The 19,627-nt window shown below is 34.4% G+C and overlaps 1 protein-coding gene across 4 annotated transcripts in view; it reads left to right on the top strand.

The window, feature by feature from the left end:
• The window catches only part of LOC150090491 (myelin expression factor 2-like), a 301,982-nt gene that overhangs the window by 54,077 nt on the left and 228,278 nt on the right, over positions 1–19,627 (top strand). For 2 of the 4 annotated variants that reach the window (XR_016546846.1, XM_090371185.1), the window contains exons 8-11: positions 3,824–3,873; positions 8,745–8,790; positions 12,159–12,218; positions 19,540–19,599. Coding sequence is in view for 3 of the 4 variants with exons in the window: in XM_090371185.1 (XP_090227311.1) it covers positions 3,824–3,873; positions 8,745–8,790; positions 12,159–12,218; positions 19,540–19,599 (216 nt within the window). In the remaining variant the exon portion in view is untranslated. The remainder of the gene's footprint in view (positions 1–3,823; positions 3,874–8,744; positions 8,791–12,158; positions 12,219–19,539; positions 19,600–19,627) is intronic. The other 2 variants (XM_090371207.1, XM_090371198.1) reach the window with 2 other exon arrangements.

Here is a 19,627-nt window from a genome sequence, read left to right as displayed (position 1 = left end):
AAGAAAGTGATTTAAGACGAAAGTTTTTCTGAGTGAGGAAATGGAGCACATTCTTTTCAACTCCATGATCTGAATACAACACTTGATAAGCATGCAGAATGTTTATCAATGAACATGTGAAAATAAATTTCCCAGTGCTGCCAAATATAGTTCAAGTATTAATTTCTGTTTCTAAACAATATTTTGTTCTTTCTTGGATTTCCAAAAAAACTACAGAAAGTAGTTTGTAGGAAATATACAGAATGAAGGCTGTTCAAAAAAAATAAATGAGATAAAGGAAAAGTTGGGTTCTGAGAGTTTGAGTTGGACTGTGCATGAATCCTGACTGCTTGCAACATGTATTCAGACTTGTTTGAAGGTGTTGAGGAATTACATATCCCTGCTTATTCAAAAGAAAAGTGAACGTGATAATAGTTATAGAAAAGGCATACAGCAGATATTGAATGTTGGAGACAGAGATCTTTTGGATCTTGAGGCACCAACCCAGTTGTGGGAATACTCTGTGGTAGGGAGAATATGAGATTTGTTTAGTTTAGAAGAAAAGGAATGCTAAGGATGAAAAGAAAAAAAAAAGAAATTTCCCATTTAACCCATCTATTTGATCCAAATTTTGTCCACTTCTTCCTTGAATTTATTTAAACTATAAACTTCCACAATGACAGATGGAAATTTTTTACATCAATCAACCACCCACTGTTAAAGGCAAATTTCTGGACATGTATTCTATTCCTTTCATCAATTGAATTTATGCTTCCTCAGGAGTGTAATCTGAGCAAGAGAAAGAATCCCATTAGCATTGAGCATGCTTAAATCATTCAAGGCCTTATACACCTCAGTCAGATCACCTCACAGGTGCCTTGTTTCCAGATGCTGCAGTTTTCAAAACTTCTTTCTTGGTAAGAGCACCCATTCGTTCTCCTCACCAGTCTCATTGCCCTTCTGTGCTCATTCCAGCAGCTCTACCTCCTTCCTAAAATGAGTCCTCCACACCTGTGTGGCCTAAACATTGCCTTATACAAAGGGATAATCTCACCTCCTTATTCCTGCTAGCAAAATTCCTGTATATCATTCCTTTATTACATTAACGTTCCCTTAATGCCATGCAGCTCCAAAATTGTACAGCAGTTTATCACGTGCAACAGTTTCAAGCTTTCCTGAAATCCAAGTATATTATATCAAAATTATTTTTTGCATCCGGTTACTTTGTGACTACATCGTAGTATCCAATCAAATTGGTCAGACGAGATTTCCCCTTAACAAACCCATGCTCTGTCTGAACAAAGGAAAAGGGTATGTGAATGAGCATAATACAAGATTTTGGCGATGGAGAATCCTTAGCCATAGTCTTGATTACTCAGCTTGTTAACATGCAGCACAGATTGGCATTTTTGGACCTAGTTTGCTGTAGATGTTAATTTTGATTTTTCCCAGTGCTATTAGGTAAAAACTTCTGCTTTTATTGTGGTTCTGGAGTATAGGGCCTCCTTTCACCCTATTCTTAAATGAAATTTTGAAAGCTGGGTGGTTCCTGCTACAGGTGTACTGCGTGTTATTTGTGTTATTTGGTTTTTAGGAGCATTAGCAACTAAGGCCATATTGCTCCGGGATATGCGGTGGTCATTCCCTGACCTTTCCGCATCCTCCGTATTTGGTGGTGACGGGCTCGAACCCCGGTCTAATCAAGAAACGGGTGCTACGCACTGCTGCTCCTTCCCACCTGGCTACAGAGGCGCCCCACAGGTGTACTGCAAGTGACTGGTGTGGCCTGTATTGTCACTAATCTAACCTGATGTTTTTTTTTATCTCTGGGGTTATCTCAAGGACAAACTGTTTCAGGAGAGTCCACAAACCATTCCTGTGCTAATGAAAATGATTGAAAATAAAAATTTTTCTGCATGGGAAGAAGTGGTGGAGCATATCCTTCGCAACTTCATGCTCTGGCTGTGGCACAAATTTCTCAACAGTGTCAAACATAGTCAAGTCTTAATTTCTGTGTACAAAATTTGTGTTTCAGATAAATGCAATGGTATGGTAAATGATAAACCATGTATAAAATGTGCATAAGAAAAATTTAATCTCAGGTCTAAAGTCTGTATTAAAAAAAAAATTGTTTTCCTCCTGCTTATAGTTTAGTAAGACACCAGGTTTTGAAAGTCAGATGTGACAGTTACTTGTATACCTTGGGAAACCTTCCCCCGCCTCACTCATTTTGCTCAATCCTAGCTCTGTAAAATTGAGTAGTTATCAATTGAATAATTAAAAAATAAATTGAAAATGTAAAGACATACATTAACTTATTTTTACCCTGGATACACTCCTAAAAATTTCTTTGCTCAATATTTCAAATTGTATTGGTGTCTACATAATATTTGGCATCTGTAATTTTGATGTCAACTAGACAGCTGTTCACAGCTGATTGTGCCCAAATTGTGCAAAGACTAATGGAAATGAATGTTATTGCTGATTTTTGTTGATTGTTATACTGAAAGCCAATCATGAGAAATTTTCTCTTAGGAACAAATGGCGAATTGTAGATCTTTGCATTTAGTATATTATGACAATAGCAATTGTGTTACCATTTCTCACCTGCTTAACTCAAATAGTAAATGGTGCTGCAGGTTATAGTTGCATTGCTGTTCTTGATTATTCATCAGCAGCTAATAAGTTTCCTGAATTGAGGTAACTTGCATTACTGAAACCACACCTGTGCCTCAACGTTAGTTGCTGACATATAGAATGTATGAAACAGATTTATTTATATATATATTTAATATCAATAATTTATCTGTGAAGTGTTCATATTCCTGATTCTGTGGAGTCATTCCTTTTAAAGAACACATTGTATGTGAATCTAAAGCATGGTTAGGAGGTTTTCATAGTTTTACTTTGTTTCAGTGTTAACTTTGTTTAATGTGATGATGAGTGAGCTGATAAATAAACTAGCAATCATCCATTTATGTAACTTGGGGTTATGCCATGGTGTATTTTTTACTACACCATGATTGGGATTGATGCCTTCTGGCTCTAGGACTCATGATATGTAAAATTACTTCCCACCCAAATCTTTATTTCTTTATCTGAAGAAAAGGAAAAAAAAATTTCAGTATATAAGGACTTGAGTTATTGTATGATTTTATAGCATAAGCTTAATATGAAATGGTGATAACCAAGGAAATATATTCTATTGGAAGATGGGCGAGTGCTATCAGTTGCAAAAACTAATCAGGAAAATTAAGAAGTATAGCTTTTTATAAACTTCTCACTTATTTTGCTAGAAGTTCATTTTTCAGGGAATAGGCAAGCAATTTACTATTAGTTATTACCATAGATGCCTCTTAAATGAAAACTGCATTCAATGTGTCATATTGTGATCATCCTTCACAGCAAGTTACCATGTATTGCACCACCTCAAATAACAAACACATCACTAATAGAGAAGAAGTGGGTGGGCAGGTACCCTGGTATTGCAGTCTGGGTGGTGGTGGTGCCCACCTAGAATAAGTAACAATAGTCTTCTCTATTAGAGAAGCGTTATTTATTCGAGGTAGTGCAATGCATGGTAACTCACTGTGAAGGACAATCACAGTATGAGATACAACTGAAACAGTGCCTTAACACTACAAATGTAGTTTTCGTTTAAGAGCTGTCTATGGTGTATTTACATCAATATTTAATAGATAATTGTAAGCTCCTATATAGTATTATGCCTTGTTGCATTTATATTTATTACAAACAAATTTACGAATGAACTTTTTTGTACTGTATATTTTTTATAAGCATATCATCTAGATCTTCCAAGATTAAAACCTTAACATTTCTATAGCCATGTTGAATGGGCAAAAATTGTATAACAGGTCAATAAGTGTTCGTATGGTAAGTATTATTATATTTTTAATTGTGTAGATATGTTAATTATGTGAGATAAATTAAACCTTTATCTATAATTCGTATTGGCAACGTGATGCAGGGGATCAAAGCTTTATACATCACCAGCCTCAAAGGAAAAAAAAAGTACCTACTCTGATCTATTTAATAAATAAAATTTTTTTGTTTTTTTAATTTTTAAAACTGTTTGCTCCCACAACAATAGGTGCAAGTTTATTTTAATAATCAGTGAGATGCCTAGTTTCCAGAAACTGCAGTTTACAGAACTCTAGTCTTTGAAAGAATATCTTTTTGTGTCTCACAACTAATTTTATTCTGTCCCCTTTCCAAAATATTTATATCCTTCCTGGAATAAGGTTTGTTTTGAAACTTGTATGTGGTTATTCTAGATATGGCCTAATAATTGCTTTATACAACAGGCTAAGATGCATTTAGGGCTGAAGCCTCAAGCTGCAAGCCAATTTAGATGTATATAGTCTAAATTCTGTTTTGATAATTATATAGTCTAAATTCTGTTTTGCCATCATTGCATCACTTGAGTACCTACCCACCCACCGAAGACGGGCCAAATAGCCCTGAAACGGTGCCATCTAGGGGGTGGTACCTATCTGAGAATAAATAACATTAGTCTTCTGCTTAGGTGAAGTGTTACTTATTCGAAGTAGTGCAATATCATGGCAACTCGTGAAGGTATTATATTCACAATATGAGATATAACTTAAAACGGTGCCACCTTATAAATATTCTGTTTATTCAGAAGTGACTGTGTATTAATGATGCTATTGCACTTAATATATACATAGTTTATACAACAGGTTATTCACTTCTTTGGCTGCTGGCAAAGTTCATGTAACAAGACAGAACCTATGTGCCATTCTGTTTTTCACTGTTCAGAGAATTTCATGTCAGACTAGTTAGTCATAGGTCTTTGTCCTTATAAACTGCCTACAGTTTTGTTCTACCCACATGTTATATTATTCCTGCATTTTTAAGTAGCATACTTTATTAATATTAATAACCACCTTCTCTGCTATTGAATTATCAGCAAACATAGACATAATTCCTGGACTAGCTACACTAATATTGTTAATACCGATGTAGCTATTCCTGTTATATATCATTGAACACTAACCTCTGTAATACCACACCCATTACGTTACTCCATGAAGAGCAATAACCATTTTGTATTCTACTACTGGCACCTCTGTAGCCAGGTGGGCAGGAGCAGCAGTGCGTAGCACACGCTTCTTGATTAGACTGGGGTTCGAGTCCGTGACCACCAAATATGGAGGATGCGGAAAGGTCAGGGAATGACCACCGCATATCCTCGGAGCAATATGGCCTTAGTTGCTAATGCTCCTAAAAATCAAATAACAAACAACATATTCTACTACTTAACCATTTCTTTATTTGTAGTAAATTTCCTTGAATGTTATATTGCTTCAGTTTATAGCAACAGTCACTCATGTGGTACAGCATAAAAGGCTTTATTAAAAGCCAAAATATATATTGCAAAAATTGCACTAGGTAACAAAAAAACCACATTTGTTTGTATTTTGGGCACTGTATCTGGAGACAAGGTTTTTTTTCCCCCTCTAGTGTCAGTTTATTGTCAAGTTTTATGAAGGTGTTATGTTTTTGCATAATATACCGGATAGTTATAAAATAAGTTTCCCTATTCAGGAGACCCTAGTGTCAAAATGGTTAGAGTTAGCACTGAAAATCGGTGGGTAATGGTAAATGATTTGTAGAAGAAGAAAAAATAGTTCAAATGTCCAACACCAGGAGAAAAACGGCTCTGCACTTAAATAAAAGTTGTCATTTACGTCAAGACACACTGCTTACGCAAATGATATCCTGTTAGATAAAAGCAGAAAGGCCAACACCACCATCAATAACCATTACTGCTCTTACAAAAAGGAATGTGCTCTTTTAGTAAAACTGTTCTACCAGAATAATAGTAATGCTAATGCAGCACTACGTGAATATCAGAAACTTAAAGGTTTGCGGAAAGAACTTTTGACGTCATTGGGGCTTCGAAAGCTAATAGAGAAATTTGGAACGACCGGGAAGTTAGGCGTAATTCCATGCAGGGGAGACCATGTATTGGAATGGAGGAAGTGGTAGTTGCAATGGTCAGAATGTGAAACACTACCAGCCAGTAGTGCCAGAGGTGTGTCAAGAGACTTGAGCCTTCCTTGGTCTACTGTATGTATTAGCATTAGCATTAGTAGAGGCATTTGATGTAAAGTGCTTCGAATAATTTTATGCCGGTTCCCATACACGATTCATGTAGTGCAAGAACTAAAGTCTTGTGATCAGCAACAACGAATAGAATTTGCTCTATGATTTCTGGCTCATATGGAACTTGACAATACATGGACTTGAATGATCTTGTGGTCTGATGTAGTCTGGAGCCATTCTGGGGAATCGACAATATATTGAGTATTGTGCATGCAGATCTGTAGGCCTCATTTTTAGGAAGGATGTAGAGTTACTGGAACAGGTACAAAGAAAAGCAAACAAGGTCTGTGAGGGTAACAAAGGGGTTCTCTTACCAATAAATCTTCAGTTTTTCAAATTGCAGAATCTGATGACTATGCTCTATGAGTTTAACTGGTTGAAGTGTTTTGAAAGCTTTGAAGAATTTAGCAAACTTAGCCGATTTAGCAAGCTAACCTACATACACAGTATCATACAACGGAACTCGCCCAACGTGTCTAGTCCACTGATCACCAACCAAAAATTGATTCAGCAAATAATATTAATCAAAGCACCTTTCAGTTTCAAATTAACCATATTTGTAGCACCTGCAGTAGAATGGTCCAAACAAAACATGCAGTTTTTAGTCCTTAACACCTCTTTGCTAGTATGCAATTTGAATAATGCCATGAATTGTGCTATGGGAATTACAGATGCATACAAAACTCTCCTTGAGTTCCATCTTTCGAACCTTGGATCAGCATTGATTTTATTAACCCTCCATGATGAGCATTTAGTATGGTTGACTTTATTCTATGCAGTTTAATTTTAACCAATTTTTAATTCCCCCCCCCCTTTAAACTAATCACTCAATAAAAGACCTTCATTTGGGTGATAAGTTCGTTCTAATTAAGTTTTAGATTTTCCGAATCTAAAAGGATCTAGAATCTAATCTAAAAGTGAAGGATCTAGTAGGAAAAAGACAATGTCGACACCTGAAAATGGTGCTTCAGAGAGTGCACTTTATTTGTGGTTTCCTTAGAAGCAAAGTTTAGGTGAACCAGTGTTTGACCCAATGTTGTGTGAAAAAGCATTTGGATTTTAATCAAAATTAAAGATTTTAAGGCAAGCACAGGTTGGCTGAATAACACTAAACTGAGATATGTTATAGGTGGTAGATGACTCTCATCAACCGGTGCAATACCACCACATTGCTTATTGGAAGTTTGAAGTGGTGAAACCCATGTTTAGTCTCTAGAGGAAAGTTTCTGCCCCCACCCCCACCCCCATACTTCTTCAATCAATGCACAGTACCAAGTACTATAGGTTTTGATACCTTTCGTGTTTGAGGATTTCATAAAAAAAAAAAAGTGAAATAGATATTCAAGGCAAGAAACTTTAGGTTTTGATACCTTTCGTGTTTGAGGATTTCATAAAAAAAAAAAAAGTGAAATAGATATTCAAGGCAAGAAACTTTCTGCAGATGAATCGACAGTGGTGTCCTTTAGAAGTAAGTGTTCTTCAGTTATTGCAAATTAAAAGAAAGAAACAATGTTGATGAGATGGGATAATATGGAAAGCATTTCTGAGAAAAACCCTAGCAACTAAAAGAGAAATGCCTGTGCCATATTTTAAGATGAGAAAATAGTGAGTTACAATTGTTATGTGTGCAAATGTCACTGGGACTCACAGATTGTCTGTGCTCATTATCGGTAAGTCAAAAAAACCAAGAACATTAAAAAATCTTAATTATTTTCCTGTTTCGCATAAAAATCATAAACATGCCTGGATGGATGTTTCTGTTTTCAGCGATTGGTTTATAATTTTTTAATTTAAATAATCTTCATTATTTAATTTAATTATAAGGTAAGATTAAATAAATTTAATCTTACCTTACGTTCGATTATCTGGAAAATTTGACTATCCAGAAGAGGTTTGACTTCAGTTATTCCAGATAACTGATGCTTTACTGTATAATAAATTTTTAAATCTATTAAAAAAGTGAAATATTGGCATGGTTTAAGCAACATTTAAAAACTTTTCTGAAATTAAAAATAAATTTGGGCACTTTTAAGAGAATATTGAAAATTGTTTTTCAATATTCTCTAAGTTCCAAATTGGCAGGTCTTTTTTATACAAGATTTACCAGGTTTTGGTAGATTGTGCACTGTCCTGTTTCACCAGCCTTCTTTACAGTTTGCTTCATGGTTTTTATTGTGGGTAGTTTATGTCCATAAAAATTTGAGACTTAGTTTTGTAAGCTACAATGTGTGGAAACATAGCAAATGTAGGGTGCCATGGTCGAGATGTTTAAGGCCATGAAAGATCTAAAGACTGATTTACTGCTGTAAATTCCCAATTACCCCCGTTGGAAGTTCAGCTAAATAAATGGGGGTTTAAGAATAAATACTGAAAGAAATAGGTAAATCAAGCAGGTACAGGTTGCATTGGTTACTTGTGTTTTAATTTAAATTTGATCATTATGTTTTATTTATGTTGTTATTGTAACAGTACTAAATCGAGGAGTTAAAGCATGGAAGTAAGATTTTTTATGGCTGGTGTAACAAAGCCTTGGACTTTGTCATATAGTCAGTACTAATACTGATTTGAAGGTTTCTAATTTTGCTGTTTGTAAACATTGTTTATTTCTTGTACAGGACAAGTTTGGGGAAGATAGTGATGGAATACCTTCTAAACTTCCAAGTAAGTGTATTTTTTATCAAATTATTTTCTAACTCATTTCTTTGGGATTACTTTTTTGGCATAGCCTTAAGTCCAAGACCCTACTAATAGTTACATAAACAGTAATACAAAATAATCTGGACTATAACTACACATAATTCTATTGCCACTACACATTCAACTGATTTGGACTTTGCTGGGTCCTCTTCAGTGAGTAGTTACACAGAATAGAAAGACTCAAATGACCACACAATCTCACATCTTTTTTATATATCTTGGGCACACCATTATTTTACTCCAGGTGAACCATAAACCGTATCATAATTAAAGGGGGGGGGGAGAGAACAAATTAAAAAAAAAAACTGAAAACAGAAAGGAAAAAAAAATACAGATGAGACATCATACAAAGTGATTTAAGATACATGACTAATGCTAAAAATCTGAAATTTAGATTTTTAGGTTTATTAATCTAAAGAGAAGATAAAACATAGAAGTCAATGTAAGATTGAAATCAAATTAGTTGTCAGAACCGTTTTTATAGCCCCGATTATTTGGTGTTCCTGTTTTTTATGTAATTGTTTAGCAGGTCTCAGATTTTTGGTTTTGTCCATTCATGAATTTTAAAGGCTCACGACAACACATTCTCTGAGTTTGGATTAGTCTGACAACTAGTCCAAACTCAGGGAAAGAACATTTCAACATATTCATTTATTCCTTCTACTTGGGTTCATGAAGAATTGAAATAACCTTTGGATTATGCTCATCACTATTATATATAAATATATTTAAATCTGCAGCTATTGTCAATCCACTGCAGATTGGAGGCCTCTCCAACAAGTCGTGTTGAGGGAAATGGACGATAATCTGCCATGCTGATGGCAGATTATGGTCCGATGTGGTTTGGCAGATTGACTGTATCTAGCATGCAGGGGTTTTGAACCTTGGTTTACTCAAAGAGCATGTGCTATTGCACTTGGCTACAGAGGCCTATATATATATATAAAATATGTAAATAAAAATCTATAATCCTTTGTGACCTCAATTATGAACTTAGATTATTCAAATAATGAATTACTAATCATTTTGTTATGAAAATTATTTGATTGTGTGCCCTTACAAGCATGATTTATTCACATGTGTATTAGAAAAGATTTTTCTTCTTATATGCATAGTTAGGCCCTCTATACATATAATTTTATTTACTGTGTGCATTGAATATGAATAATCTTGTAATAGGCATTATTTTACTCCCAGTGGAGTGGCCAATTATGTTCATTGTTTTTGGGACAGTCTGATTTAGTAATTGACAATATTGTGTTAAAGAAGACTTGAGGAGGAGCAAAAGTATGTAGGATATTAATTCCATAACTGCTGGGAGGTGGGATCATTTTTCAGTTCTAATTGATTTGTGGCCTGAAAATAGTTCAGCATTGTTTTGGAAGCCATTTCATGTGTCTTGTTTGAAAATATCAGTATGCAAATTAGTATCCAGTGAAAATCCAAGTTAATATTAGTTTCCTAAATTTAAATATTAGATTAATATGGAATTATTTATTGTTGACTGCACTGTTATTCATAGCTGCCGACTCTCTGGGTTTATGACAGAGAATCTGTGTTTCTACTTGATTCATCCTTACAACATAGTCTCTCTACTTTCTTGGAGTAACTTGTTTTTCTCAGTCTTTTTCTCTTTCCAAAGATATAGTAAAAGAATGTTAAAATCTTTTTGTTTCCCACACAGAGATATATATAAAAAAAGGCTTTTGATTCCAGCGCAATGCTTACGATACAGCCCAGGGATGAAGTTCTCTCTTAATTTAGAAAGTACTAAAGATCAATAAGAGAATGCAAGTTTATTAAAAATTAATATCATTAAAGATTTATATAATGATATTAGTTTTTTGATATTGATTTTTATTAGTGCCATCTTATACATGTATTTTTAAATAAATATACGAGATGGCTCTCCTCTAACTGATTACTGATAGTCTAAAAATACATGCTGAAACATTGCCCTCCCATGTCCATAAAATAGCCAAGGTTCTCTTCCTTGTTAATCAAAGTACGAAGAATTATGTCGTAAACTTACAAAATGAATCAGTGGATGATGAACTGATCAGTAGTAAACAACACATTCATGACAAACTTTACTGTATTTCATACATACAGTAAAAAAAAAGGTGTTACTGTGTTTCTACCAATGCTGTGGTATCATGGTGATCTGTCTGCTGTTGTGATCCAATAAAGTTGTACAACTTAAAATATTTAATATACTTGTAGCAGTAGCTGTATGAATGGATTTGGTGAATTGTGGAAAATTTTATGGCTAGCATTCTTTGCTGTGAAATCCTGAAACTAAAGCATGTTTCCTTATAGCAGTAAAAAGTCTGCTGGCTGTATAGATATCAGAATCTATAGGTAGTAAGTTGGTAACTGAGTTTTCAAACATGTTATGTTTAATTATTTTTACTTAAATGTAATTATGGAGACCTGATTTTTCATTCAGTAGCATTATTCAGGAACAAGTTTTTTGAACAAAATTGAATGAATTGATTTTGCAAAAAAAAAAAAAAAAAAAAAAAAAAAAGCAATTTCTATTTCCCAGTATCACTGAAGATAAAAAAATAGACATTTCATGGTATCCAATCTTCTTTCATAATAATGAAAGAAGAAATCATTGATGTACAGTGGTTCTTGGTTGGAGAACTGATAGGTGGAGAAGAAAACTTAAAATATAACAAATTATCTTAAGTCATGCTTGGCATTTTATCAGCTCCTCATGGCAATGCTGAGTGCAAGAGTATTCATCTACGTGTTGTTGGGGGCGACTGAGTTCAGATCTCATTCTTAATGTAAGCTTTGGAACTTCTTGACAGCCAAGTCTAAACAATAGTACAATTGTAATAAATACAGATTTTTGAAGAGGGCAAATTTTGAAATAGTATATTTCTTGGAGCAGTCATAATCAGTTGATGTCATACATTTATTAACTGATTACTATTGTCTTAAGAAGCTATTGCCTTAAGAAAAACATAAATCCTAAATAAGCTAGTGCTTGAAAGCATACTGTATGAGCTCTGTGTAGTAAACTATCCTGTGGCTGTAGTTTAATATAAAATGTGTATATCTGTGAAGTTTAATTACTAGTGAAGTGTGTAATTTAAAAAAAAAAAATTACAAAGGGGGGGGGGGAAACATGACAAAAAGCTAATTTTTTTTTTTTTTTTGGCCCCAAAGTTTTCCCATTTTCTAGCTACTTACAGTTACCAAACTCCAGATTTTCAAAAGTCAGAAGTTGGCAGCTTTTGTTTGTGAACTGGTAGTTAATGTTGGTAATAGTGACTAAATGAAATTAACTTTATGAGATGTTTCTCGATTATTTTCTCTAGGTGGATTGCAGAGTATTGGCAAAGGTTTGGGGGCTGGTGGTCAGCCTCTGCATTTATCAAGTAAGTGGTTTTGATCTAAATTTATTTTAAGCAGACTTTAATGTAATTTTTAAATAATTATGCCTATATCTCATTTTATCACAGTGCATACATTGGAGTTTAAAAAAAATGCTATGCAGTAGAACTATGCATAGGATTTTTATCCAAATGTTATTGGGAATCCTTTTATTTCAAGAAGTGTGATTTTCTTACTCCACTTTGAATTTCCACACTAGTATTGCTAATTTTCAGTTTTTCATTGGAAAACAGTGGACAGTACTGTACGTACACTGAGTGATCACTGAATTATGACCACCTCTAATGAAAACTGAATGCGACCTGTTGACCATGTGAGGAATGAGAGTGCGAAGCTAGTCAACCTATGTAGCATATATAAGGTGTCAGTGGCTCAATAGGTAGTAAAATTCCAAGTGTGATGGGAAAAAGGAAGGATTTATCGGACTTTGATCAAGGCAAATTGTGGGTGCTCGACAAACTGGTGCCTCGATTTCCCAAACGGCTGAACTGGTGGGTGTTCGAGAGCCATCGTAGTTAAAGTGTACCGCGACTGGCATCAAACTGGTCAAACAATGACCCGATGGCAAAACTGCAAAGATCAGTAAAAGGTTGACGTTAGAGGTGAGTGCCAGGTCTGACGACTTGTACAGGCGAACAGGCACAGCACTGTTCAAGAGTTGACTACCCAATACAACATGGGCCAACCTGGAACAATATCTGGCATGACTACGTGTCGCACTTATGGGCTATACCAGCATAGGATTCCTACGGCATTCTCTCCTAACCAAGGTTCATAGGCATAAAAGACTCCTGCTGCAAAGAGCATGCAAGTTTGATGTTAGATTATAAGAAGGTGTACTGGTTGGATGAATCATGTTATTTACTCCACTCCGTGGGTGGTTGTGTACGGATTTGGTGTCAACCCCATGAGGCCCTTGATCCATCATGCATGGTATCAAAAGTGCAGGCCGGTGGGGTCGTTTGTATGGTGTGGGGCATATTTCACTGGCAGGAACTTGGACCCCTGGTGCATGTGGAACAACATATCAGTGGTCTTCGCTATTGTCAACTGCTTGCTAACTGTGTACACCCTGCTATGTTACACATTTTTTCCCAAATGGCAAAGATTACTGCGGAGAGCCATTGAGCCCTTGTTGTGCAGTAATTGTTTGAGGAACAGTTCTGACTTACAGCATATCGATTGGCCTCCAAACTCCACTGATATCAAGCCCATATAGCACTTGTGGGACACTATGTAAAGGCATATCAGGCATCTGGATACACCAATCACCTCCATGCCTGCATTGCTGACTGCATTACACACAGCTTGGTTGGCCACAACTCCTGAATGCTTCCGACATCTTGTTGAATCAATGCCACGTCGGATAGCTAATGTATTTGAGGGCAAAAGGCGGACCTACGCAGTATTAGGTAGTTGGTCATAATTCAGTGATCACTTAGTGTATATGTTCCTTTAGTAGATAAACATATCCCTTTCAGAAGAAGGTGCCACATTAATTTGGTTCTCTTCAGTCATTATTTATCGTAACAGGCTCTGTGGAGTGAATTATTTCATGGAATTTTAAAAATGTAAACATTTAATATATTGAAATGTTAATTTTAATATATTAAAATTTTCAGCAGTTCAATGGCATCAAAAGAATATATTCTTATTTTTAACTTGGATTTTGTTGTTAATTTTCTCCTGATTTTTTTGCTACATTATAAAATGTTGTAAGCTTTTAGGCCCATTAACGATTTAAAACATATTGCACTATTGTGTATTTGGGTGTGGGCTGAAGAACCCAGAATAACTCGTGTGTGGGGGGGGGGGGTCCTGCTCTGTCCATCTGAGATTGGCTAACTGCAGCATCAGTTGAAGCGTTTAGAACGGGCCTGGCCAACCCAAATTGTGTTGCAGGCCAACGTGACACACTACAAATTTTGGGTGTAGCCTGCTCATAAAATAATACAATCGTTTAAAAATAAAAAAAAAAAAAATGGAATGCCGTAAAAATTTATTTTATTCATTCATTTTTATTATATATCTACATCAATGAGATATTTGCTTTTCTTTGCGATTACTCAATTTTTTTAAAAATCTACTTCAGTATCAATATTAGTAGCTACACATCTGAATTGATTTGGTATTGAAGCTTGAGATTAATTTTAATATACAGTAAACCCCCGCTATTTGCGGGGGTTACGTTCCTGAGAAATGCCGCGAATACCAAAAACCCGAATACTGAGTTATGGCTCCCATAGTAATAAAGGGGTTCCGTTCCAAAGTATGAAATACTGTATATAAGAAAAACTAGTCTAAAATTTTGTCTATGTATGTATTATATGTACCTTCATAATATGACTATATACATGGACAGTACATAATGAAATGCAAGCATATGGCATTGAAATGAAAATAAGAAACAATTTAATATTAAATGTAATATTTATTAGAAATTTCAAACCAGCGCCTTTGCTAACTAAAAAACTTATCCCGCCAGTGCTATCACCAGTTTCGCTAAAGTGTTGATAAAGGTGTTTTGCCTTTTCACGAATGATGAGTGAACTTAACGGAATTTTATTTAGGGTTCGGTCTTCTATCCACATATTTAAAGCTTTTCCATTTTTTCTAATTTAACATCACGAGTTACAGAGCAAATTTTTGAAATGATTAGCGTGTTTTCACGGACACTACGGCGGATTTTTTCTTCCAATTTTTTGATTGATTGTACCATTGACTCATTGATTTTATAATGTTTTGCCACTGAGGAGACACTTTCACCATTAGAAAATTTATCCAATAACTCAATTTTATTCGCTAATGTCATCACCTTCTTTGATATTTTCACATTTCCCTTGTTATTCGTAGCCATATTTTTGTACGGGTTAGAAAGAACTTGTCCACAATAAAGTCACTTTCTTCCATTAACACACTCGAAAAAGTCTGTTTTACACTGCAAAACCATAGATTTATCATTTTTGTAAGTAAATCAATTTATAAATTGATAAATTTATTCAATTTTTAAGCATATAAATTAAAAGCAAATGACGAAACCTTCCATGACAAGCGCATAACACATACTGAACAAGGATTAGCGAGAAACATCCATGCTCGTGATTTTGTCACCCCTCTCCCCCCCATATTGCTATGTGTTTAGTAGAATGTATTTAGTATTGCTATTAAAACTTTCTGATACCATTTAACTGCTGAAAAATATTTTGTGGGGTGTCAGTAGTACAGGACAAATACACAAACTTTTTTCAGACTGGTTACAGCTTCTGACAGCAAAATTTCTTCGTCAGGTGGCTCAGCAACATTTTCATTGTTATATTCAATCTCAAAATAATGTAGGTCAATTGTCAAATTGTCATCTGCTTCCTCCTATGTAATCTTCATAATTAACTGTTCCGAACTCTTGTTGCAACAAGTATAGAACCCCACATTTTTCTAACCTCATGTTCCCCTTCCATTCCAGTCATCATTTTTAGAGTTGTCTGTATTTCAACTTCACTATTTACAAGAATTGAAGTCTTCTTTCAACACTTCGGTATGGTCGACTCTTTTGTTGACCACCATTCTGCAATGAGTGTAACATTGCTTTATAACATCTATGCTTCCCCCCTCCCCCTCATCATCCAAAACTAATTTTAGTAATAACTTTTTAATAATTTGACACCTGTAATGAATTTTGATTGCACATACTATTCCTAAAGTCCAGCAGTTGGAGAACAAATCTGGTGCCAATTATCAATTAAGAGAAGGATTTTTATTTTTTTGTGGTTTTACCTGGTCATCTAAGTATATTTACTATTCGTTGAATATTGCCTGCGTCATCCAAGCACGTTTGTTTGTATTATAATCGTACATGACTGAATATTCTTAAAACACCTGGAATTTGCACATCTTCCAATAAACAATAGCTTCAGCACTAAAACAAGACAGTTACACATTGTTTTGATTTCTTTCTTCCTCTGGCAGATATCACTTAATGATAACAATGTGAAAGTAACTGATGAGCATCCTCATCTTATCAGCATTGAAAATATTGTTGATATTTTATTCTGCTATTACCTTTTTAATTTCACTAACATTCCACTTGTTAAGTCGATCCTGTGGTGCATCATTCTCTTCTCCACAGATTGTCCTGGAACCTATTCCATATTGTTCTTGAAGCCTGTTGAGCCATCCAGCACTTGCTTGAAAATTTGTATCGTAAAAGATGTACCAAAATCTAATGCCTGTTTGTGTATTTTTGGACCACTAATTTGAATATTTCTTGACCAAATGTTTTTTTTAACCATGAAAAAATAGCTTTTTCAATGTCATCATGTACAGTGCTTCAAATCTTCTTTATTTGAGATCCCAAGGTCGTCTTTTTAATCTTGTCTTCACTCTTTTTATTACCTTCGACATTGGCTTAAGCAGTGAATCTGGGTGGGATTCACTGCTCAAACCAGTGTCGAAAGAGCAATGCCAAATTCTTTTGCATTTTCACTTTTCTTCCCAGTGTCTTTTTTTTTTTCTTCAAAATTTACACATTTAATTTTAATTGTTTTTTTCTCTTAATGTTCATTTTAATGGTTACGAAAATAGAATATTTAATTAAATCACTTTGTAATCTGCAATAATTCTAACTACATATTGTGCAGTATGCTTGAGGACTGAAGGACTCTGCGTACCGAGTAATCCTGGATAATGCAAATAAAATGGAAGCAATACTTGAAATACAGAGGAACATTGAATAATGCAAAAAAAAAAAAAAAAAAAAAAAAAAGCAAGCAACAATGCTTCAAAGTTTCTTTACTACAATGCATGCCTTATTGTTTATTTGTTCATGTCATGATGGATTATTGTGCCAAACTTTGGCACCATCTTTCAGCAATGCTGTTCAGGCTGAAACTAGCCAAATTTAGCTGAAGTAGGTATCCTGTACCTATCTCTAGTAAAGATAAATGAAATCGATGTTAGTTTTTGCATAGGTATAGAATTAATTTTATTTTTATTGGCAATAAATGTTTGTTATACCAAAATTTTGATTTTGTTAATAAAGAGCTGTTTAATATATTTGATTAAGTTTTTTTTTTTTTTTTTTTTTTCAAACACAAGAACCCTGTTCGTTATTCTGAAAATTTTGTTATTGTGGAGTTTGTTATACTGGCATTTGACCTGTATTGGTATATATACAGGGGCAAGTGAAAAGTAGCTTCATACATTTGATGCCTTACCTTTTTTTTATATTTACATGTACAAGGAGAAAATTGGTATATTAAATTCTGTTACAGTGATTATCATTTTAATAAAACTTTCACTTTAAGAAAAATTTGTAGGTTCTATCTGACTTACCTTATTAGTGCTTTGTCAGCATTGTTTGAACAATACAGTTCTGACAAATTTCAGTACAATAAATTATTTTCAAAGGCTACCTAGGCCTAAAATGTAATAAGGAAAAACCTAAAATTATGAAGGGCACATGTAACCCCGTGTTGTAACTATGGCTATGGGAGCAATTGCTTCAAAGCTACAATTAAAAAAAAAAAAAAAAGGAAAAAAATTAAGTTTTAAAAGATGAATCAAAAGCTTCACATCAATTTTTTTAAACTGCTGCAGTATCCATGTGCCTGCACTTTCATGATGTTGGGGGGGGGGAATAAATTGGATGAGTGATGATAAATGCAGGTACTGGAAGTTGTTTTCTCTTTCCATTTTCTTAAGAAAATGTTCAAATTGAAGAAGCATGTGAAAAGTAGACATGAAACTACAATGAAAGAAGCCTTGTGTTATGCTTTCATTCTAGAAATATTCTCTGAGTTTGTAATTTGGTCAGCAGGAAAAGTATTAGAATTGGAAAATAAATTCAACTTGAGTGCAATCTGAACCTCACTGTTTGAATGCAGTAAAATTGAAATTGGTATTACTGTGTGGGGGGCACACTCAAAGTAGAAATTGATGTACTGATGTGTGTGAGAGAGAGTGAACAATAGTGAACCTTTACATATTTCTGAAATTATATCATTTGTTATAAAATATGCTTTCAGAATGATATTTTCTAAAAATATTTTAACAACTATGCATATTTAGTCATTTTTTTAAAATGACCTAAGTGAATAATAATTAACTAAAAAATGAAATTGTAAGAATGTAGTGACTAATGTTATCTCTGAAATTTGGTTTATTCAGGCTTTGGCTGACTTAATGGTATATTACCAAATTAACGCAAAAGAATTAGCATATACAGTGGAATCAGGTTATTTGGGCCACCGGTTAATCAGAAAAGCTGTTTATTTGGGGTAAATCTTAAAAAACAGAACCCAATCGAGAAAAATCCAGGGTTTATTTATTTCGCTTAATCGGGGCAGGAGACCGCAGCACTGGAGATTACTCTGCGTCTCTGACCGAACCACATGGTTTATTCGGATTTCTGGAGGTCACAACCATAAAACAATTAGCAGTCACCTGTTTATTGGGCTTTTCTGTTAGGGCAATCTATCATAAACGGATAGTAAACTCAATCTATTGAATTTGCGAAAACACCGACAGCTGGAATCCTGTGGGTTATTATGGTGAAATGTGTTTACACTTCCATGGAACCTTCAATCATATAAATTCATTTTCAGAAACTTCTCTTCATTCCTATTTTTAAAGCTTCGTAACTTGTTACTCCATTCTTTGCACGTATCATGTTAGTTGCAATATGGGTGTGCCGTGTTCTTTGTTATTTATTGCTTATCTTTTTACTGTTTTAAATTTTAATCCCCCACCCACAAATATCAGTGAACAGAAATGTAAACTAGTTAGTATGTACATATTGCAGTTATGTATTAATTATTCCGATTATCACACATCATTTAATTTTTTAATTGGTAAGGTAATAAAGGGTAAATTTGTGCTTAATATATCTTTACTTTTATAGCCTGTGGATAATATTCCTCCTATTTTCACTAATTAGAATTGCTGCTTAATAGAATTAAAATTCAATTCACAAATGCTATCACGATGACCGGCACTTACTACACATCATATAGTGAATGGTACTTCACTATGATTAGTCCATCGTAATGTGATTTGATTGTACAGTGAACCAATTGTAAAGCGGGGGTCCATTGTATTTTTAATTTTTTATGTGAAACTGGATAATTGGGGCAGCCGCTTAATCGGGTCAAAATGCACTTGTCCCGAATAACCGGAATCAACTGTATCTTGATTTTCGAGTAACATTCATTTACTGATTTTATTAAGTTTAATAGCTAGGTTTTGAAATTTTAAGGTAATCTGAATTTTTATTAATTCTCATTGACTTCTAAAATTACAAACTTTTTTCAGAAGCTATGTTAGGCGTTCCAAGCAATGATGTAGGTTTAATGGGAGCTGGTGTGCCAACAGGTAAATACATTTTGAAGAATGTATTACA

This window comes from Mastigoproctus giganteus, chromosome 1 (genome assembly GCF_048544385.1).
Source record: "Mastigoproctus giganteus isolate SK-2022 chromosome 1, ASM4854438v1, whole genome shotgun sequence".
Taxonomy (NCBI): Eukaryota; Metazoa; Arthropoda; class Arachnida; order Uropygi; family Thelyphonidae; genus Mastigoproctus; species Mastigoproctus giganteus.
Note: the sequence above shows the minus strand (reverse complement) of the source record. Positions and strands in the feature narration are given on the sequence as shown.